Below are 23607 nucleotides of genomic sequence, written 5' to 3' on the forward strand. Positions count from 1 at the left end.
CCCTGCGCATGGCCTCACTGACGATGCGCAGGGCTGTGTCCCACAGAGCCGCGTCGTCGGCCTCTCCCTCCTGCCCTGTCCCGACCCTCCCCTGTGGCCTATGGAGCACGGGGGGCTGGGAGTGGGCATACGCCTCCTCGTCAATGGGCATCTTGGGTCTCGTCTACCACAGAGCTGCGGCGAGCACCCAGGGGAGCTGCTGCCTCCTGAGAAGCTGCTGCTCCTGAGAAGCTGCTGCTCCTGAGAAGCTGCTGCCTCCTGAGAAGCTGCTCCTTAAATACCCCCACGGTCAGGGCGGGGACCCCCGTGTCACAATGGCTCTGGTTATGACGTCACAGAGCCCGGGCGGTTGCCATGGACACACCCACCTCCGGGCCCGGCTGGGACTGGCTGTGCGCGGCGTGGGGCAGCCCCTGCGTGACAGAGGAGGGAGCAGAGAATGGCGAGGGAAGCTGTGCCCAGCACACAGGACCCTGTCCCCCAGAGCTTTGCTCAGAGACGCTGCTGCCTGCTCCGCTACACCTGCAAGAATCCGCATTCAGAGCTTGTTGGCAGGACAAGCCAAGGGCCACTCTACAGCCTCACCGCACTGATTCTCTGTTTTTGTCGTGGTCTGATCGTGGGGAGACAATCAAAACCGTGGGAGAAGGTTTCCCTTCACCCTTTTTCCCCCTTCGCCCTTCAGGCCACAGTAGTCTACAGTTAATCTCCACTCATCGCTGGACTCGCACACTGGCCAAATTGGGCTACTGAAAGGTGAGCGAGTCTTACTGATCACACCCTGGCTTTCCAGTTGACGAATCAATTTCTGAATAGGAATCCTAGAGTCCCGACTGGTGCGATACTGTCAACGATGCACCGTTGTGCTAGCAACTGGCACCTGCTGATCATCAACCATCAGCAGTCCTACAACAGAAGGGTCATCTGAAAGACCAGGCAAATCAGACAGCTCTTCAAGTCTCTCCGTGTCCATAGCTGCTGTCCCAAATGCCCACCTATACCCTTTTGGGTCCTTAAAATACCCTCTCTTAAGGTAGTCTATGCCAAGAATGCACGGAGCGTCTGGGCCAGTCACAATGGGATGCTTTGGCCATTTTTTTCCAGTTAGGCTCATTTCAGCCTCTACAACAGTCAGCTCTTGGGATCCCCCAAGTCACTCCAAAAATACTGATGAGTTGTGTCGCCTTACAGTCTGAAGGAGTTATTGTGCACTGAGCAGCAGTGTCCACCAAAGCCTTGTACTCCTGGGAGTGTGTTGTAGCAGGCCATCTTATGTGTACCATCCAGTAAACTCTGTTATCCCTTTCCTCCGCCTGGCTGGAACCAGAAACTCATGCAAGAGGATAACTACTGAGATGTAGTTTTGAGAAGTGAGAATGACTGCTGGGAGGGACACTAAAGACCTTTAGTTCAGCAGCATAACCAAGAATGAGGAGTTCCCTGTTGCTGTTATTAGTGATAGATAGTGCCACTGTTCAAAACCATCCTTGAGAATGTCTCTGTCCTCCCTGGGCTCCAAAGCTCATCCTGCTCAGATTTTGACAGGATTGCTGCAAACCCCTGTGACCCAAACCTCTACAACTGTCTCTGCTCAACAGTCTTTTATCCCAGGAAGTGGAAAACTCCTAATGCCAACACCAACCCAGTGCCCAACCTGCCTGGAGAGCCAGGACAGTTGTGCCACACAACAGCTGCCTCTGAGGGAAGCTGGAAATGATGGGAACTGGAATAGTTCCAACCTAAATCATGGAATCATAGCAACATAGAACCATATAATCATAGAAATATTTAGGCTGGAAAAGACCCTTAAGAACATGGAGTCCAACTGTCAATGAAACACTGCCAAGTCCACAACTAAACCATATCCCTCATCGCCACATCTCCACATCTTTTAAACACCTCCAGCAATGGAAGCTCCAATCCCGAGCTGGCAGGACACCGTTGGCTGCAGTTGGACATAAGATACTGGTCATGGCTGTGAGTTCAGCCCTCGCTGGCAGAATGTCTCACACCCTCACTCAGGAGGGCAGGGGGCTGGGAGATGGGAGCACGTTTCAGTTTCCAGATCCCAGCACAGAGCCCAAACCATCCTGCCCTTGGACTCTGGATCCCATTTCCTGAGAAGCAAAGCTGGTGGCCTTCTGAGGATAATCATGTTAAAAGACATGAGTAATCCTTCAAGTGTTTGCGTAATTTGTCTGGGAATGAGGGTTTTAAGAAGAAAAATAAAAGTTTAACATGCTTATATTTAAATACGTGTAAAATAGTACTCTGCATGTGTGGTCGCCCCTCTGGCAATGACAGTTAAATAGGTATTGGCACTATAAGGCTCCATACCTCATCCACAAGCACACATCTAAGTGGTTCAGATGAAGGGTGGTCTGGCAAACGTCACCCTTTGTGTCCCCAGGTGATGGACACTGCTCATGTGCCTCTGCAGAGAGTGGCAGGAGCTGCATCCCCTTCTCGGGACAGACTCCTTCCAGGAGAGACACCGACACAGGGGGAACTCGTCGGGGCTTTACGGCATTTCACTCGGCATCAGTTTTGACATATTGGGTGCTGTCCTGTGACTGCCCTTTCTGCACAAATGATCATACAAACACAACCATTTAGTGAGACATGGTCATAAAGGGCTGTTATGGACAAGAAAGCTCACCGTGAACTCTGGAGAGGGTGAGGACATTTATAAGAAACACCATCAAGAACCAAGAAGCTCGAGGCGTCTTCTGAAGAGCGGGAGGCCTGAGCAGCCGTGATTGGCCATTGTAGGTGTGGGAGAGGTCAGGGCATGCCAGGGAGAAGCAATGAGATGGCTGATGGCTTCAGTGAACCCTTCCAGCCATGTCTGAGCCCAGCAATGGAAAGCAGTTGATGTCTGCAGGTGGAGGAGGAACAGAAGGAAGATTTTCCTGGGAATATGGAAGGAGGAAAGGCCTCTCTTGGGCTAATCATGTATGGCAGTGCCATTTGCATGCTGTGGGCATGGCTGTGCCTGGGAGATGGGCAACGGCTGCTGCTGGGGTGGCTGTACTCAGTCATGGCCCATGAGCTGACCCTGCTCTGCTCCTCTCTTACACTGCCCACACTTGGATGGTCCTCAGGAATCATCCATGAACCTGGTGGATCCATGAACCTCCTGGAGTGATGGGGTGTGGATCCAATGTCCTGGTTTTGTTAAAAACTAGTTTCTCTTTCAGTGAATTTTGCCTGTCAGCTACAGCCTTCATATTAACTGCATTTTCCTGGAGAACCAGACACATGTTTTGGTAAACCTAGCAATGGAATGCAAACTTATTGATAAGCACGGATGGACATCTCGCGAGAGGGGCGATGAGAAACAGCTGACCAACTGTGTATAACATTCCATTCATGTGAATACTTCATATAAAATGGGAGATCATGAGAATCTCGGCCCTTTTTTCCTTTTTTCCCTATGGCCGACATTAGGAGCGGACCTTGCTAGTCGTCCCTGCGAACTGAGGCCTAGTGAGAGACTGAACCCAGCTCTGGTTGGCTGTGGAGTCTAATCCAGGATTTTGGGTGCCGCCTCTGCAGTTGCTGAGACTTTCAAGATTGGTTTTGTATATTTTGTATTATTTTCTCTATTCTTATCAGTAGCATTAGTAAAACATCTTCAGTTTTTTCCAACTCTCTTCTCTCTGTCCTTCTTTTTCCCTCCCGATCGCCTGTCCTGAGTGGAAGGGGGGAGAGGGAGGGGCAAAAAGGGGGAAGTGGGGGGGAAGAGGGGGTTAAGAATACATCTGCCAGGGTTTTATTGTCACCCCGCAATCTTAAACCTCGACAGATAATTGGCGTCCAACGTGGGGCAAGAGGAAGGGGTAAATCTGGAGATTTTTGGCTTTTCTACTGCTCTGACGTACCTTTCAATTTTCTTGGCACGGTGCCAACTCATAGAGTTGTGATACTCGCGCGTCTGTTTGCTTCGAATATTATTTAGTGGTATTAAAGCAAAGTGAATTACACTGATTTAAAGATGTTATGGCATAAGTTGTATCAGTTATTTTCTACATTGTGCTCACTGATTCCATATCTGTGTTGGGCTTTCTTTTTAAATCGAAGTATTCATTATATAACAACAAGGAACTGGACAATGGCCATGATGATACTGTGTGGTTTGTCACTGGTTTATTTCATTATACTGCAGCCACTAATGAATTTCTACTCGCTTCTGCTTTACCTTGAAAAGCCTCCAGGAGAGATTAAAGAGCAGTACGGCTCTGTGTTTGCTAATTGGTCAAGCGAATCTTTAGAAAGGCTGACTAACAATACTTTCGTTTTTTCGCTAGGACAATTCACGAATGTTTTAGAGAGCTTTGAATATCCTTGGAGTTTTGATAGAACTGTGATGGTGTTATCTGGTTTGCTGAATGTGTGTCAGTTTGTGCTTCTGTTAAGAGAAATGGCGTTCAACAGGAGGTTTGCGTCTCTTTGTTGTCCTGAGATTTGCGGTGCGTCTTCGGAAGCTTTAGCAAAAAGCACTCCTGGCCGCTCGAGGAAGAGCAAAACAGCGAAAGCTGCCCCCCCAACGCCTTCGCAGGCTGAAGCTACAGCTCCTCCGTAGAGTTCTTCTGCCAAGGTCACTAGTGATAACAATAATTCTGCAGCCTTAAAGGCAGCCCCCCCTTCTTCACACACTGGGCACTGTTGCCGCTGTAACCATAGCGATCACTGTGACAGTCATTCAGACTCTGGAAATGAATCAAATGATGGTAAACCCATATCAGCATCAGTTGCTGGTTGTAAGAAAGTCACTAGAAAGACTACCCGTGCAGCAGATGATGGCACAGGGCCAACATCAACCCAAGGGGCACCATCAGGACAGGGAGGAGATGAAGTGACCACCACTCAGTACTTTTCTCCAGGTGAGCTGAGAGATCTGCGAAAAGACTTTAGTCGTTATGAAGGAGAGAATATTTTAACCTGGCTGCTCCGATGCTGGGACAATGGGGCAGATACAATTGAACTGGAAGGTGGTGAAGCCAGGCAGCTGGGATCTCTGTCAAGAGATTCCACCATTGATAGGGCAATTTCAAGAGAGTCTAATGCCACTACTCTCTGGACCCGACTCCTGGCAGCTATGAAAGTAAGATTTCCCTACAAGGAAGACTGTATATCCAAGTTAGGGAAATTGAATACTATGGAGAAAGGTATTCAATTCCTGAGAGAATTAGCTGTGCGAGAGATCATCTATTTTGGACCAAACAGCCAAGAAAGAACAGACCCAGATAGAATCAATTGTTCACGACCTCTGTGGCGCAGATTTGTACAAAGTGCATCACTTGCATATGCTAAGTCATTGGCAGGAATGCTCTGGTCATCTAGAGGTGGACAAGATATTACTGAAGTGATTGAGCAGCTCCGTGACTTTGAGGACAGCCTTGCTGGTTCTCTACGGGCTTGTGTCTCTGCTGTGGAGAAACTGTGTGAAAAATCTGATGACCGGTTTGAAAAGCTATTGCAAGAGATCAAAGAACTCAGAGAAGACACATACCATTCACGACCTGCACAAACCTATGTTTCAGCTGTTAGGAAAAGGCGTTTCCAATCTCGAGAGAGAGGACAGAGGCAGCCCACAAAAAGAGGTTCACTGTGGTTCTTCCTACATGAGCAGGGAGAAAACATGAATAAGTGGCATGGAAGACCTATCTCAGAACTCAAAGAACGAGTACGTGAAATCAAAGGAAAAACTCCTAGGAAGGTGGCTGCTCCAGTTTACAAAAGGAGCAGAAGAGATTCTGATGCTCTTGAAGGAACCTCTAATTCACACCCAGAGACTGTGCAAAACAGAAATTAGAGGTGCCTTGCCTCCAACCAGGTGGAGGAAAGGGATAACAGAGTTTATTGGATTGTACAAATACGATGGCCTGGTACAACACACTCCCAGGAGTACAAAGCTTTAGTGGACACTGCTGCTCAGTGCACAATAATTCCTTCTAATTATAAAGGAACGCAATCCATCCATATTGTTGGAGTGACTGGGGGATCCCAGGAACTGACTGTTGTAGAGGCTGAAATGAGCCTAACTGGAAAAAACTGGCAAAAGCGTCCCATTGTGACTGGTTCAGATGCTCCGTGCATCCTTGGCATAGACTACCTCAAGAGAGGGTATTTTAAGGACCCAAAAGGGTATAGGTGGGCATTTGGTATAGCAGCTGTGGACACTGAGAAAATTGAAGAGCTGTCTGATTTGCCTGGTCTTTCAGATGACCCTTCTGTTGTAGGACTGCTGATGGTTGACGATCAGCAGGTGCCAATTGCTACCACGACGGTGCATCGCCGGCAATATCGCACCAATCGAGACTCTTTGATTCCTATCCAGAAGTTGATCCGTCAATTGGAAAGCCAGGGTGTGATCAGTAAGACTCGCTCACCTTTTAACAGCCCAATCTGGCCGGTGCCTAAGTCTAGTGACGAGTGGAGACTAACTGTGGGCTATCGTGGCCTGAATGAAGTTACACCACCACTGAGTGCTGCTGTGCCTGACATGCTAGAACTGCAATTTGAACTGGAGTCAAAGGCAGCTAAGTGGTATGCTACAATGGACATTGCTAATGCATTTTTCTCTATTCCTGTAGCAGCAGAGTGCAGGCCGCAGTTTGCTTTCACCTGGAGAGGCGTCCAGTACACGTGGAATCGCTTGCCCCAGGGGTGGAAACACAGTCCTACCATCTGCCATGGACTGATCCAGACCACGCTGGAGCAAGGTAAAGCTCCAGAACACTTGCAATATATTGATGACATCATCGTATGGGGCGACACAGCGAAAGAAGTCTTCGAGAAAGGTGAGAGAATAATTCAGATTCTTTTGGATGCTGGTTTTGCCATAAAACAAAGCAAGGTCAAGGGACCTGCAAGAGAGATCCAGTTTTTAGGAATAAAATGGCAAGATGGCCGTCGTCAGATCCCAATGGATGCGATCAACAAAATTGCTGCAATGTCTCCACCTACTAATAAAAAGGAGACACAGACTTTCTTGGGCGTTGTAGGTTTTTGGAGAATGCATATTCCTGACTACAGCCAGATTGTGAGCCCTCTCTATCGAGTGACTCGAAAAAAGAACCAATTTGAGTGGGGCCCTGAACAACGACAAGCCTTTGAACAAATTAAGCGTGAGATAACTCATGCGATGGCCCTTGGACCAGTTCGGACTGCACTAGATGTTAAAAATGTGCTCTACACTGCAGCCGGAGATAATGGACTTACCTGAAGCCTCTGGCAGAAAGCACCAGGAGAAACCCGAGGTCGACCCTTAGGTTTTTGGAGTCGAGGATACAAAGGATCTGAGGCCAACTAGACTCCAACTGAAAAAGAGATACTAGCAGCATATGAAGGAGTTCGAGCTGCTTCAGAAGTGATCGGTACTGAAGCACAGCTCCTCCTGGCACCTCGACTGCCGGTGCTGAGCTGGATGTTCAAAGGGACGGTTCCCCCTCCACATCATGCAACTGAAGTTACGTGGAGTAAATGGATTGCATTGATCACGCAACGAGCTCAAATTGGAAGTCCCAACCATCCAGGAATCTTAGAAGTGATTACAGACTGGCCAGAAAGCAAAGACTTTGGGATGTCTCCAGATGAGGAGGAAGTAAAACGTGCTGAAGAAGCACCACCGTATAATACTCTTTCAGAGACTGATAAGCAGTATGCACTGTTCACAGATGGATCCTGTCGTCTTGTAGGAAAACATCGAAGGTGGAAAGCTGCTGTGTGGAGTCCCACACGACAAGTTACAGAAGCCACTGAAGGACAAGGTGAATCGAGTCAGTTTGCAGAAGTGAAAGCCATCCAGCTGGCTTTGGACATTGCTGAACAAGAGAAGTGGCCAATACTTTATCTCTATACTGACTCATGGATGGTAGCAAATGCCTTGTGGGGGTGGCTACAGCAGTGGAAGAAAAGCAACTGGCAGCGCAGAGGTAAACCCATTTGGGCTGCCACACTGTGGCAAGACATTGCTGCTCGGCTAGAGAGCCTGCCTGTGAAAGTTCGGCATGTAGATGCTCATGTGCCTAAAAGTCGAGCCACCGAGGAACATCTAAACAACCAACAAGCGGATCAAGCTGCTAAGATTAAAGTAGCTGAGGTGGACTTGGACTGGCAACATAAAGGTGAACTTTTCCTAGCCCGGTGGGCCCATGATGCTTCATGGCATCAAGGTAGAGAAGCAACGTATAAATTGGCTCGTGATCGAGGGGTGGATTTAACTATGGACACTATTTCACACGTTATTCCTGAATGTGAAACTTGCGCCGAAATCAAACAAGCAAAACGGTTAAAGCCTGTATGGTATGGGGGGCGATGGTTAAAGTATAAGTATGGAGAAGCTTGGCAGATTGATTATATTACACTTCCACAAACACGTCAAGGTAAGCGTTATGTGCTTACAATGGTGGAAGCAACCACTGGATGGTTGGAAACATATGCTGTACCTCATGCTACAGCCCGAAATACTGTCTTGGGCCTTGAAAAGCAAATCTTTTGGCGACACAGTACGCCAGAAGGAATTGAATCAGACAATGGTACTCATTTCAAGAACAGTCTTATAGACAATTGGGCCAAAGAACATGGTATTGAGTGGGTATATCATATTCCATATCATGCACCAGCCTCTGGGAAAATTGAAAGGTACAATGGTTTGCTAAAAACTACACTAAAGGCACTTGGTGGTGGAACCTTTAAAAACTGGGATTCACATTTAGCAAAAGCCACTTGGTTGGTCAACACCAGGGGATCAACCAATCGAGCTGGGCCTGCCCAATCAGAAATTCTATGGACTGTAGAAGGAGATAAAGTCCCTGTAGTACACATGAAAAACATGTTAGGAAAGGCAGTCTGGGTTACTCCTGCTTCAGGCAAAGGCAAGCCCATTACTGGGATTGTTTTTGCCCAGGGACCTGGCAGCACCTGGTGGGTGATGCTTAAGGATGGAGAAGTTCGGTGTGTACCTCAAGGGGATTTGAGCTTAGGTGAAAATATGCAATACTGAACTGCAGGATGCGAATTGCCACACTAACAGTATTTAATAAGTGTCTTTCAGATCAAGACAGTGATGATGAAACCAGAGCTAGCCTTCTTCGAGTGGCGCCTGACAACTTCTTCGAAGTTGATGTCTTTAACCCACAAACAGTGGTCATGAGATACACTTGTACCATTTTTCCTGCCCTGGAAGGCTGCTGTGACAAAATGAACTTAATGAACTTTTTAAAGGATGGTCCACTGATTAAGATTAATTACTCCTGTGTATATATGTACATATGTGTATATATATATAGTAGTAGTGATTAATTAGATTGTGTTGATAGATTGTATTGATAAGGTTTAAGTATTCAGTGAGTGGCATATTATAAGGGGTGAAATGTCCTGGTTTTGTTAAAAACAAGTTTCTCTTTCAGTGAATTTTGCCTGTCAGCTACAGCCTTCGTATTAACTGCATTTTCCTGGAGAACCAGACACATGTTTGGTAAACCTAGCAATGGAATGCAAACTTATTGATAAGCACGGATGGACATCTCGCGAGAGGGGCGACGAGAAACAAGTGACCAAGAAACTGACCAACTGTGTATAACATTCCATTCACGTGAATACTTCATATAAAATGAGAGATCACGAGGATCTCGTCCCTTTTTCCCTTTTCCCTATGGCCGACATTAGGAGAGGACCTTGCGAGTCATCCCTGCGAACTGAGGCCTAGTGACAGACTGAATCCAGCTCCGGTTGGCTGCAGAGTCCAGTCCAGGACTTCGGGTGCCGCCTCTGCAGTTGCTGAGACTTTCAAGATTGGTTTTGTATATTTTGTATTATTTTCTCTATTCTTATTAATAGCATTAGTAAAACATCTTCAATTTTTTCCAACTCTCTTCTTTCTGTCCTTCTTTTTCCCTCCCAATCGCCTGTCCTGAGTGGAAGGGGGGAGAGGGAGGGGCAAAAAGGGGGAAGTGGCGGGGGGAAGAGTGGGTTAAGAATACATCTGTCAGAGTGTTACTGTCACCCCGCAATCTAAACCCTCGACAGGGGCCAACAGATGAGGGGTCCTGAGAGGAGACAAGAGGGAAAAATGAGGCCTCTGGAATGTGGCAAGAGCAAACGGGCAAGTTTTGAGGGGAAGAGAGAAAAGAGGGGAATTTAATGGGGCAAAGGTCAAACAGGCCCCGTGATGCCACCAAAGAGCCTGTAGGGACCCAAAGGCAGGCAGGGTAATCGCAGAGGAACTGGAAGGAAATGGGTTTCTGAGGGAACCAGGGGGCGAGTAAGCTTGTGAGGGGTCCAGAGGCAAAGGGATGTGTCCTGAGGGGAACAAATCGAAAGGTTCTTACCTCTGAGAAGTTGTCCTTGACTTTGGTTCCACCAGCAGCCGTCCTGTGGTCCCGGCACAGCCTGGGGATCCCTGACCCGCACCACCACAACCTTTAACAGGACATTGGGCCGTTCTAGAACCTGAATGACAAACAGCGAGTATTTCTCTAGGACGGCTTTGATGTGGGATTGTTCTGTTTTCCCTGCAGGGGATGGGGAGTAATTTCTCCTCCCCACAGTACCACTGAACACCCCGCCCATGAATCTTCAGGCATTTTGGGGCTGTAAGCCCCCATCTCTCGCTGGCCTGCTCCTCCAGTAACATCATCGTCATCCCCCGTGTCCCCCCATTTATTCACTCAAAAAAAAAAGGTAGAAAAGGAAAACAGCCCCAGCGGGCAGCTCATTACTTTAAAATGCCATCTACATATATACATACCAGAGCCCCCCAAAAACGGGGCGTCAGTGCCCCGAACAGCCGCATCCACGTCCCACAGGCCGGCAGCCGCCCCCCGGCACGCTGGGGACAGAGGACGGTGCCGCGAGTCCTGCTCTGGGGCTGCTCCCCCGACCTGGGCTGGGGGGTCTGCTGAGCATGGGGCGGTCACAGCTCCCCCTCTGAAACACAGGAATTCCACAGCAGAGTTCCGCTCTGGGGCTGCCGGCTGCAGCACCGCGCTTTGCCCACAGCCTTTCCTTCCTTGTCCACTTTACACAATGGCCTCTGCTCATCACATCTCATCAAGGCTGCTCTACTCGCATTATCAGCGGGCGGTTCCCCAGTCTCTTTCCTGCCAGCTAAAATACCCCCCAACGGGCTCTTTTTCAGAATGACGCTCCTACGCCGTCCTCCCGTTACGCGTCACACAGAACGACACGGCTCATCTTGTAACAAAGACAGGCAATAACTATGAACGCTTACAGCACCGCTCCACGCATAATACTAAAGCCTACCCACGACATACCGCCCTCACAAGTTGTGTTCCAAGTTTATCCCACCCTCTCCAAAACTAAACAATTCCGCTACGCAGCTCAAATCTATCCAACACTCAGCACCGCAATCAGGACACTCTTGTGAAAAATGCAGTTGTGATTCGTGCTAAGATGTTTGATGTTTACAGATATAACCAAGTGAGGCACGGTCTCTGAACCTGGAAAAAGGTGATTAAGTTCTATGTAAAAAGTTATGAAACTTGCTTATTAAGTTGTATTGACAGAGGGAACTAACATTTTAAGGGTTAGCTAAACATATAATGGGTGCCTACTAACGAACTAACACTTTAAGGCTTAGCCACACAATAAATGCTTAGTTTAGAGCTTTATGTTAAGAAGAACAGAACCCCATTGAATGCCAAGATAAGAAGTTTTACTGCACCTAGCTGTAAACTTGAGGAGACAAGATAACGAAGATTTACAGCAAAAAGGGGGCGCCAGTCTGGTTTCATTCAACTTGGCAGCTTGGGTCCCAGTCAATTCAACATAATGAGCCAAAGGTAAAAAGTTCACTGTGACGAAGCTGAAGGATCTTCATCCAAAGACCCCTCCTCAAATTCACCAAGTGGCACTGCGCAGGCACAACAAGGGAGCGTCTATGGAAATGGTTCTCTGAGACTCATTTTAATCAGAAGCGGGAAAGGTTATGAATATGTGCAGGCATTCCTGGGGTCATTATGAATAAGTAACACCTTACTGTATTTAAGCACACTTCTTATTGTTTAAAGGTGTGCATGTTGGGCGGAGTGAATCCCCCGCGCACCCAGCGCTGTTTTGCTTATGCTCTAATGAACACGTGTCCAGAGGAGGTGGGGGCCTGACTACAAACTACAAACCACACTGAACACTTGCAAGATAAGGTCTTGTTTGCACTTTGCTGGGAAGAACGGAACTGTCTGGGAAAAACAACGATCCAAAACTAACACAGAGGAGACATTACAGACATCTGCAAAATGGGGCCTATTTCACACTTTGCTGAGAAGAAAGGATTTATTCAGACAAAACAGTACCTGCAAGGCTATGGACCATAAACAATGTCTACAGCTGAAAAACAAAGGCCCACGTGGAATCGGAGAAAAAAATCCAAGGAGAAGCAAGAAGACCTCACAGTTAAATATTGCTGTTGGACTGAATGATGGTATGAACGGTTTGTAAAGATACAGAAGTCTATGGTTTACTATGCTCGGGTTGGACCCCTGTGGAGGTACCAGCTTGTGCCAGCCCTGCTGCTATTCTACTCCAGTTTTTTTCCCCGAGAATTTTGTCGCCCGCGGTCTGCCCGGTGCGCGGTGCCACCCGCGCTCTGCCCGGGGCGCGGGTGTCAGGCCTCGCAGCCGTGTCCCTGCGCTCGGCAGCTGCTGCAGGGGAGTTGCAGCTTTACTTTTGTTTCATGCAGTAGTTGACACCTTTGGACGGAACTGTGACACGGATGTTTAGCAAAGCTGCAGGCTGATATTTATTATATTACCGCAGATCTTTAATAATCCAAGTGTTTGAACTCACGGGGTGGGGACGCGCAGGCAGGGGGCAGCAACCGCCGGGAGTGGGTGCGCACCCAGGGGTGCTGCAGCACGTCCCGCGGGGGCAGGCGCTGGGCCGGGCTGCGGCGCAGCAGGTGCGAGATGAGATCACGGGCGCCCTCGGGCACGGGGGGCGGGAAGTGCAGGTCCACCTGGCGGGACGCGGGGGACTCAGGGACCCTGGAAATGGACGGGGCACAAGGACACCCCCACCCAGCACCGGTGTCCCTGGCCCCCCAGTCGTGGGTCTCGCCCCACAGTGAGAATGGAGGGTGTGGGGCAGGTGCTGTGTATGTGGGGCCCAGATCCTGGGGTCCTGCCCAGCCCTTGGGTTCCCCAGCAGCATGTGGGTGTGGCAGAATGCAACCCCCCCTCGCCTCTCTCCCCCTCTTCTGCCCCCACTCTCCCCCTCCTTCCTTCAGTATGGAGGAGTGGGCACATCCCCCTCTCTCCTGGCTGCCGTGGGCCTAACAGCTTCTTTGTCTGGCCCCAGAGCACCCGTACCAGCAGAGTCGTTAGGGGCAAAAGCCGCTGGGCGCCCACACCCAGGGTGGGGGATGTTTTTGGGGGGCTTCCGGGAATAGGAGGAATGACTGCAGTCAGGTCAAGCTCTTAAAAACGGGACACTCGTCGAAAACTTCCTTTTTGGTTGGAGTTTTCTCAGAGAACGAGCTTAGCCACTGCCGCCAGGAGCCACGGCCCCCCCCAGCTCCCCGGAACGGAGTCTCCGCTTGCCTCGCCCCCACGGCCGTGAGTAAAACTTCTCGCAGGATTGCGAGTATATTTATACTTTCTGTGCCCGTTTGCACACATACTCTAAATTATCTCTTTAAAATAATTACGGATAGGCTTGGGCAAGTGTGTGCTTCTCCGGGACTCAGGGGCGACTCCGGCATTGTTTTGAGTGAAGCCACGTGCATGCACTCTGTGGACCGCCTGCTGCAGTGGTTGCCGCCCCTAAATAAGTTTCCAGCTGATATTCGAACCTGTATTTAAGTCACTTTGGAATATTAAAACCCTGTTTCACCAGTTTAATAAAGGCTGCTTTGGACCCTGTTGTACTTCGGGGTAATATTCCGTGACAATTTGGCGTAGTCGGCAGGATATCAGAGATGGAGGTACTTTTTAGAGGGTTGAGTAACATTTCTGCAGAAACCTGGCATTTTGCGGCGTAGTTTTTCATTATGTGGTGCGCGATGTGCTTCAGTTTGTGTGTTTGCTTAAAGGTAGCACAGGATCTGTGTAAACTTAAGCACCGAATGGAGGAAAACTTCTCGCGGCAAAGGGAAAAGTTTGACTCCTTAAAGCAGGACCTTTTGTGGCAAACCAAACAATTTGATTCTTTAAAGCAAAACCTTTCGCAGCAAAGCGAAAAGTTTGACTCCTTAAAGCAGGACTTTTCGCAGCAGAGCGAACAGTTTGATTCCTTAAAGCAGGACTTTTCGCAGCAGAGCGAACAGTTTAACTCCTTGAAGCAGGACCTTTCGCCGCAAGGCAAAGAGTTTGACTTTTTAAAGCAAAACCTGTCGCGGCAGAGCGAACAGTTTGACTGTCTAATACAGGACTTTTCGCGACAAAGCATACGATCGGATTATTTAGAACAGAGATTTGGCTTGTTAGAACAGAAACTTGGTTTTTTGGAACAAAAACTTGAGTTTTTGTTAATTAATATGAGAGCTTCCTCCAGCGTCCCCCCAGTTCAGGCGTGCTCCTCGGCCCCTGCGCTTCTCAACAGAGATACTGACTCTGAAAACAGCGCTGATGAAGGGGGGGTAGAGACTAAGAACGTGCGTCCTCTTATTAGAACTGAAACACATACGGATGGACGAGGCAGAAATCCACGCACGGCTACCCATAGCATGCCATATTCAGGACTGGAGCTAGGGGATTTACAAACTAGATTCTCACAGAAGCCGGCGAGACAGAGACTGAATATCTTTGGCGCGTTTCACTTACTGGGGGTGATAGAATATTATTGAGTAAGGATGAGGCCACAGGTTTCTGGGGCCCAGGGGTATTTTTAAGTGATGGTCCAGACGGTGATCAGTCCATCACATCTCGTGTAGCTTACTGGGCTGGTGGTATAGATCTCAGGGAACATGGGGAGCCAGTGGCAATTGTTATAAAAGGTTTATCAGACCTTGCCGAGGGAGTTCAAAAGGCGGCTTGTATACAAGCAATGTATGAAAGAGGCCGGCAGTCCCCCCCTATGGCGGCGCCGGTGGATCCCGTCCACCTTCGGCTGCTTATTAAAGGATTACCGGATGCCTTAAAAGTATATGTCCAATCCCTTAAGGAAAAAGTTCAGGGGGCTATTGATCGCAATAAGCAAAATCCCCGAAGTCCTCCTGAACATGTATTAACCTGGGCGGAAATTTTACACAATGTGGTTACACATGGGTGCGAGATGGGGTGGGTAGACCCGAGCGGCAGCCCGTATAGAAGCCGGGCGGTCCGGAAGACGAGCCGAGCCGAGCCTCTTTAGGGACCCCCCCCACTAGGCCGCCCCCCCCGTCACAGAAACCGGAGCGTTTTGGCTGCCAGTCAAATCAGAGTAGCAGTTTGCAGCGGAGCGACCTCTGGCATCGTGCAGCCGCTTTGGGCGTGCCTCGAAAACTGGTGCACAAGCTCTCCACTGAGCATTTACAGGAGCTAGTGGAATACTTAGAGGGAAGATCAGAGAACAAAGAGAAGGCACCGGCAACCGCCCCCCGCCCCGAGGACAAGCGAAACACTAACCCTTTCGCATCCTCACAAAGGGAATCAAAAAACTAGTAAAGGCGGATGGGAACCGGGACCGCCCCACCCGCTTGGTATTCTCCTGCCAATGGTCCAGTGATAAAGAACCATACATACATATTCCCGTTGGTCCAAGGCGAATAAGTGTGAAATTTTTAATTGACACGGGTGCACAAATCAGTGTTTTGAACAGGCTGCAAGCTGACAAACTCGAGATTAAACCATCAAGGAAGGCCATCAATATAGTAGGGGTAACGGGTGTAGCAGAGAGATGTCCTTTAGCTCGAATCCACCTTTTGCTGCCTGGGGAAAAGCGGACAACGGCTGTGGAAGTTGCCCTGAGTCCTTATAAAGCGAACATATTGGGATTCGATATTTTGGCAGGTAGACGATGGTGCTTACCTAATGGGGAGATTTGGAGCTTTGGAAGTCACAGGGCAGAGGTAGCCTGTATTAAAATATTGCCATTTACCTCTGCACCCTTGCAACTTGATCCTGCTCCACCCACATCTACAATAACCTGTACCCCACGTTCCCCCCTGCTAAATGCAGCAAAACGGGGCACTACGGAGGTTGTTAATGATCTTGAAGAAAGGCAAATAAAAAGCCGCAGTGTCCAGACGGCCCCCTCCCCGTACCAGCAACTCAGGGGGTCTGGCATAGCAAAGCCCCACCCCGCGAGTGCCGGCGACTGCCCTGGGACTGGCGACATGAAACGGAGTGGCCTGAGAGAGCTGCTAGAAACGCATGTCCAGTACGGGCATAACCCGAAAAACGGACGCAAACTTCCCCCCGTAAAACTTCTGTCGCCTCTCTGCGCATCTCCCCCCGGCCCGCCACCGTTCCTGGACCCTAAGTTCTGGTGGTGTGGGGCAGGGCAGCCCGGCCTCGCGAGCGCAGGCAGGCAACCACCTTCCGGCTGGCCGCCCCCCCCCACTCGCTGCGGGCGGGAGCACCCCCCCCGCCCCGGCTTGCAAACTGAAGTTAAAAAAAAAAAAAAAAAAAAACCCGCGGCTTGGGACCAGCAACCCCGCCCGGCTCAGTGCTCTCTGAGGTTCAGAGGCAGCTCCCATTAGGACCCGGCAATGTGCCTTAGCACTGCTGCTTGCTAAAAGTAGCTGCTAATATTACTTGCTATCAAAAAAATTACTGGCACTCTACTGCAGCTAAATGAGGCATTATGGAGGTCATTAATGATTTTGATAAAGAGTCAATAACAGGCAGCAACTCGATAAAGACCTGCCCCTAAAACAAAAGGTCCAAGAGATATTTTCTGCTCAGAACTTCTGAGCTAGTCTAACACGTTAACTATGAAAGCCCGGTTCCAAAGGGACCGAGGTCTGTTCTTTGTGTTTTCTTGCAGGGTAAAGGAAGATGACAGGGTGGAAGAGAAGTACAGATGCGTGTATCTCCACAACAAGTTGTCTCATATTAAGAGACTAATAGAGGATTCTGACCAGCAGCAAGCAGAATCATGGCACTAGCCTTTGCTTCGGCCTGGACATGTGCCTTTGCATTACGGAAGTTTCAGTATTAGCAGACTTAACTACTTTTGTTGTTGATATTGCTTTTATGCATATTTGAAGATTTTAAAATTTGCACAAAATAATAATAATAATAATAAGCCATTGCTTTGGAGGGTTAAAGAGGCACGTGTATTTTGCTGTATACAACCCGTTTTGTTACAGCAGAAGCTTAACCTTTTAACTTAAACCCCCATTGCAGTAGTTGCCTTAAGGTGTTTGCTTGTGTGTGTTTGGTGTGAAGTTTTAGCTACACCAGCTCCCCATTGCTGCAGCAGCCGGGGACCCCACATGGCCTATGGGTGTCCGGGCGCGTGTGATTTAATGTGTGTGCACGAGTGCCTGATGGAGAATGCAGAATAAAGCTGCTACTCTTGCGTAAGCCAAATGCTCAGGTTAAAACAGCTGATGAGTGTTGCTGTAGGTTTTCCTTCTACAAAATCTCTGTTCCTGTTGTGGAAGAAGATCCAGCTAACACCAGCAAGGGATGGAAAAGCATCCAGATGCCTTGAAAACACCGCCAACAATGACGGAGTGGAAAAGGATCCAGCTAAAACCAGCAAGCCATTCAGAAGGAAGACAGTCACAGGAATGGAAACACTAATGAACTGTGACTGATGCTGGGACTCATTAATTACCTTGGGCAATTGTTGATTGTTGCAATTACTTCGATTCTATTGTATATTGTTATTAATAACTGTTTGGCAGGGGTAAGTCAACACATGAGATATGGCGATCCACAGTGGACATTAAGGCTCACTGGCAGGAATGTCCCCTTTTACTTTGGAGGCAAGAGGTGGCTGTCACACCACTCTGGAGTTATGACTTGACCATGACTGTAGTCATAGGGTGGGATTGTGGCAGAATGCAACCCCCCCTCACCTCTCTCCCCCTCTTCTGCCCCCACTCTCCCCCTCCTTCCTTCAGTATGGAGGAGTAGGCACATCCCCCTCTCTCCTGGCTGCCGTGGGCCTAACAGCTTCTTTGTCTGGCCCCAGAGCACCCGTACCAGCAGAGTCGTTAGGGGCAAAAGCCGCTGGGCGCCCACACCCAGGGTGGGGGATGTTTTTGGGGGGCTTCCGGGAATAGGAGGAATGACTGCAGTCAGGTCAAGCTCTTAAAAACGGGACACTCGTCGAAAACTTCCTTTTTGGTTGGAGTTTTCTCAGAGAACGAGCTTAGCCACTGCCACCAGGAGCCACGGCCCCCCCCAGCTCCCCGGAACGGAGTCTCCGCTTGCCTCGCCCCCACGGCCGTGAGTAAAACTTCTCGCAGGATTGCGAGTATATTTATACTTTCTGTGCACGTTTGCACACATACTCTAAATTATCTCTTTAAAATAATTACGGATAGGCTTGGGCAAGTGTGTGCTTCTCCGGGACTCAGGGGCGACTCCGGCATTGTTTTGAGTGAAGCCACGTGCATGCACTCTGTGGACCGCCTGCTGTAGTGGTTGCCGCCCCTAAATAAGTTTCCAGCTGATATTCGAACCTGTATTTAAGTCACTTTGGAATATTAAAACCCTGTTTCACCAGTTTAATAAAGGCTGCTTTGGACCCTGTTGTACTTCGGGGTAATATTCCATGACAATTTGGCGTAGTCGGCAGGATATCAGAGATGGAGGTACTTTTTAGAGGGTTGAGTAACATTTCTGCAGAAACCTGGCATTTTGCGGCGTGGTTTTTCATTATGTGGTGCGCGATGTGCTTCAGTTTGTGTGTTTGCTTAAAGGTAGCACAGGATCTGTGTAAACTTAAGCACCGAATGGAGGAAAACTTCTCGCAGGATTGCGAGTATATTCATACTTTCTGTGCCCGTTTGCACACATACTCTAAATTATCTCCTTAAAATAATTACGGATAGGCTTGGGCAAGTGTGTGCTTCTCCGGGACTCAGGGGCGACTCCGGCATTGTTTTGAGTGAAGCCACGTGCATGCACTCTGTGGACCGCCTGCTGTAGTGGTTGCCGCCCCTAAATAAGTTTCCAGCTGATATTCGAACCTGTATTTAAGTCACTTTGGAATATTAAAACCCCGTTTCACCAGTTTAATAAAGGCTGCTTTGGACCCTGTTGTACTTCGGGGTAATATTCCGTGACAGTGGGGCAGGGGCTGCTCTCCACAGGCAGGGTCCCCATGGCAGGGGATTCCAGGGGGGTGTGAGCTCCCTAAACATGGGGTCTCTGTGGCAGGGTCCCCCCTGTGAGAGCACAGCACGTGAGGCTGGGGGTTGCTCTGGGGTCCTTGTGGGTCCCCGGAGGTGCTCCCCGGGTGGGTGAGGGTCCCTAGGGCGCAGTCCCCACCTTGGTGATGCGGTGGTAGGTCTTGTTGTGGGAGAGGCTCTCGAAGGGGGCGGTGCCCAGCCAGCAGCTCATAGCACAGCACCCCCAGGCACCACAGATCCACCTTCTCGTCGTGCTCACGTCCCTCCACCATCTCAGGGGGAAGGTAATCCAGCGTCCCACACAGTGTCCTCCGCCTGGGGGGCACCCCATGAGGAGACACCCCCATGTGTACACGTACCCACCGCCTCTCCAGAGGTACATAAAGGCAGCTCTGTTTTAGGGGGAGCCCCGCCTTGGCATGTTGGAGTCCTCTGGGGTGCTTGCCACCCCCAGGCCGGTGACGCCATCCCCATGGGGTCTCAGCCCCTGCTGTGTCCCTGTCCGCACAGGGTGCCCCATGGAGGACCCCCCCCAGAGCGTCCCCAGCCCTACAGGGCCCCTCCCCAGATCATACCAAAGGGGAGAGGGTGCACAGACGACCCAAAGTCAGTGATCTTCGGCTCCTCCAGCGCCACAGGGTGCTCCCCCAGACCCACAGGGCCCCCCACAGCCGTACCGGAGGGAGGGGGCGTGCACAGACCACCCGAAGTCGGTGATCTTCAGCTCCCCCATCAGCCCCAGCAGCAGGTTCTCAGGTTTGATGTCCCGGTGGATCACCTTCTTCCCGTGGCAGTACAGCACCGCGTCTGCCGCCTCCTCCATCAGCTGGGGTGATGAAACGAGGGGGTCAGGGCACCCCCGAACTGACCAGGGGGCCCTTGAGGACCCCAACACCAATTCTTGGGTGGGACCTCAGCATTTGGGGCTGGTCAGGGGGCCCAGACCCCCATGTGTGGGGGTCACCCTGGTGTCTGGGGTGGCTCCAGAGCTCCCCGCTAGGGGTGCCCCATTTCGGGGTGACCTGACCATGGCGGTGCGGGTGGCATCGAAGCGGCCTTGGCGCTGCAGCTCCTTGTAGAGTGCCCCCCCGGGCGCGTACTCCAGGATGAGGAACACCTGCCGCTCATCATGGAAGTAGTTGTAGAGGCACAGGATGTTGGGGTGCCTGAGGGGAACAGGGACACATGTTGAGGCCCCAGGACCCCCCACTACCACCCCAGAGTCCCCAGTGCCTCCCATGGGCTCTCTGCAACTGACCCCTGCTGTCACCTAGGGGACCCCAGAACACCCTCAGTGTCACCTAGAGGACCCCAGTGCCACCCACCATCACCCCAGTGAGCCCCAGGACACCCCTCCACTGTCACCCCAGGGTGTTCAGGACAGCCCCCACCATGACCCAGAGGACAACAGGACTCCCACACTGTCACTTCAGTGCCACCCACCACCACCCAGGGGGTCTTCTGGGACCTGTTGATATCATACTTGGGTCCCAGAATCCCCTCACTGTCACCCCGTGGGTCTCCGAGTGCCACCTCATCACCCCAGGACCCCCCACCTCATCAGCCCAGGGTCGCCCCAGTGCCACCCACCATCACCCAGGAGGTCCCCAGGACCCTACCAGCACCACCCAGGGTCCCCAGGCTCCCCCACCCCGCCTCCCCCCGACACCCTCATGCCTGTGCTTCCTGACTGTAGGTGGGCCATGATCTCGATCTCTCGCCGCAGCTGGTGCTCCACCCCTTCCTTCTCCACCTGGGACTTGAAGAGGACCTTCAGCGCCACCAGGAATTTCGTGCTCTGCTCCTGTGCCAGGTAGACGCTCCCGAACTTGCCCTTCCCCAGTGGCCGCCCAATCTCAAAGTCATCCAGCGTGAAGGTCCGTCTGCAGAGTGGGGGGCAGAGACACACGATGGCGGGGGCACCCCATCATAGGGGGGACACCCCATCACAGGGGGGACACCCAGCACCTGCGCCCACACATAGTCAACACCAACCCCAGTGTCACCCACCAATGCCCAGGGGTCACAGGACCACCGCACTGCCACCCATGGGGTCTCTGGGATGCTTTCCCCACTGTCATACTGGGAGTAACTGGGCCCCCCAGTGCCACTCAAAGTGTCCTTGGAGCCCCCACAATCACCCCAAGGTCCTCAGGACACCCCACAGTGCCGCCCACCATCACCCAAGGGGTCTCTGGGACCCCCCAACTTATTATACTTGGGTTCCCAGGACACCCCACGGACCACAGGACCTCCCCACTGTCACTCCATGGATCCCAGGAGCCATCCTCATTACCCCAGGGTCCCCTCAGTGCCACCCACCATCACCCCAGGGGCCCCAGGGCTCTCTTCCCCCCAACACCCAGGGAGTCTCTGGGACCCCCACATTGTGGTCCCCAGAAGCTCCCCAGGAGCCCCCCGTTGTCACCAGGGGGTAACTGGCATCCCCCAGTGCCACCCAGGGGGTCCCTGGCACCCCCTCCCCCATCACCCCAGGGTCTCCAGTGTCCCACATCACCCCAGGGGTCCCTGTTACCCACAGGCCCCCCAGCTCTGCCCCCACCGTCACTCACTGTGGCGGGGGAGAGGCCTGCAGGGCAATGGGCTGCAGGGGCGCAGCTCCTGGTGGGGAAGGCTCAGCTGCGGGAACCCCCACACACACCCTGGGGGCCCCCGAGGACCCTCCCGTGGGACACAGGTGTCCACGGACCCCCAGGTAACACCCGTGCCCCCACCAAGGGACCCAGGCGTCCGGGTGCCCCAACTCCTCCCCATGGGGCTCCGTCCCCCGGACCCTCCCTCCCCGTACCTGGCCGGCGCTCCAGCGTGAGCGGCTCCTCGCGGCGAACCTGCGGCCCGGCCGGGGAGGGGTGTCACCCTGAGACACCCTGCAGGGGTGGGGGACCCCAACACCCTCCCCAGGGACAGGACACCCCCCCAAAAAGGGCCCGGGGGTGCCTGAGCGCACCCCCCTGGGACGGGGCCACCTCCAGGGGTCGGTGCGGCCCCAAAGCACACGGGACCAGCCCCAAGGGTGCCCCAAGGATGGGGCCCAGGGGGCACCCCGAGACCCCCTCCCAAGGACAGCCCCCCCCGGAGGGGTTTGGGGCACTCCGAGACCCCCCATCCCAGGGACTGGGACACTCCAGAAAGGGCAGCATCACCCCGAGTGCCCCGGGGGGACACCCTGGCAGGGGAACGTCGCGGGGGAGGGGGTGTCACCTCGGGCAGGCTGGACACGCCGGGGTCCGCGTTCTCTTTCTGCGCCATCCTGGGGGCGGGGAGGGGACACAGCATCACCACGGGACCCCAACCCCTCGGGACCCCCAACCACGCGGGACACGCTGTCCCCGGATCCCCAACCCCTCGGGATCGCCCAGCCCCCCAGGACCCCCGGGACCCGCTGTCCCCGAATTCCCAGCCCCCCGGGACCCCCGGGACCCCCTGTCCCCGGATCCCCGTTCCCGGACCCGCTGTCCCCGATCCCCGCCCGCCGCGCTCTGCGCCCCCTCCCGCCGCCGCCTTCAGACCCGCCCCTCGGCTGCACGCGCCGCCCGCCCATTGGTCCCCGCTGCGGACGGCCCCGCCCCCACCCGCCTTCCTCCCGCCCCACCGTGCTTACGCCGTTTCTCATTGGCCAGCCACGCCGCCCGCCTAGCGGGTGGGGCGGGAGCTCAGCGCTGATTGGCTGCCGGGTGCAGTTGGGGGTTCGAGCGCGTGCAGGGAGGCGGCGATCGGGATAGGAAGTTGTGGTCCGGGGGGGTTGGTGAGGAGACAGAACGGTTCCGGAGGGCGGCCGGGCCGGGCCGAGGCTCGCCCTGCCGAGCGCAGAGCGGCTGTGCGGGCGGGAGCGCTGGAAGGGGCGCGGGGCTGCACCTCGGGGCTGCCCGGGGGAGCTGAGGCGGCGCGGGCAGCGTGTGGGTTCGGACGGGCTGCAGTTTCGGTGGCCGCGGCGCTGGTGGAACGATGAGTCTCTTGCAGAGCTCGCGGGTGTTCCTGCGTTCAGGGAAAATTCTCTTCAAGCGTTTCATTTCTCTTTTGGCTGTTGCTGCTGCAAGTGAAGCACCTGATTCCATTGAACCCCTGTGTGCGCAGGGACACTTTCTGCAGGAGCACCCGTGTCGGTACCAGGGCCTGGGCTCCTGCCCGGAGACACGGGCTGTCCCCCAGCGCTGGGCGGACACGGCGCGGCGACACGGGACACGTGGCGAAGAACAATAGCGGTGAGTACGTACTTTATTAAAAAAGTCTTGCCAGTTAATGATGAATCCTACTCCAGTTGTTGCCTTGTCATGATTTCTGGAAACCCTGGCTGTCTTTCTCTTCCCCTTTACTGGTAAAGTTGTGGGTTT

The 23607-nt window shown here is 52.3% G+C and overlaps 1 protein-coding gene across 1 annotated transcript in view; it reads right to left on the reverse strand.

Annotated features, from left to right (window-relative positions):
• The window catches only part of LOC308052529 (aurora kinase C-like), a gene marked incomplete at both ends in the record, with an annotated part of 74928 nt that extends 52403 nt beyond the window's left edge, over positions 1–22525 (reverse strand). The window contains 9 exon segments of the mRNA XM_080364608.1: positions 12814–12982; positions 19395–19454; positions 19456–19570; positions 19933–20081; positions 20283–20421; positions 20947–21138; positions 21829–21895; positions 22065–22104; positions 22478–22525. Coding sequence (XP_080220734.1) covers positions 12814–12982; positions 19395–19454; positions 19456–19570; positions 19933–20081; positions 20283–20421; positions 20947–21138; positions 21829–21895; positions 22065–22104; positions 22478–22525 — 979 coding nt within the window.
• Positions 22526–23607: the final 1082 nt, after the last annotated feature.

Source organism: Nesoenas mayeri (genome assembly GCF_963082525.1).
Source record: "Nesoenas mayeri genome assembly, contig: SCAFFOLD_36, whole genome shotgun sequence".
Classification (NCBI taxonomy): Eukaryota; Metazoa; Chordata; class Aves; order Columbiformes; family Columbidae; genus Nesoenas; species Nesoenas mayeri.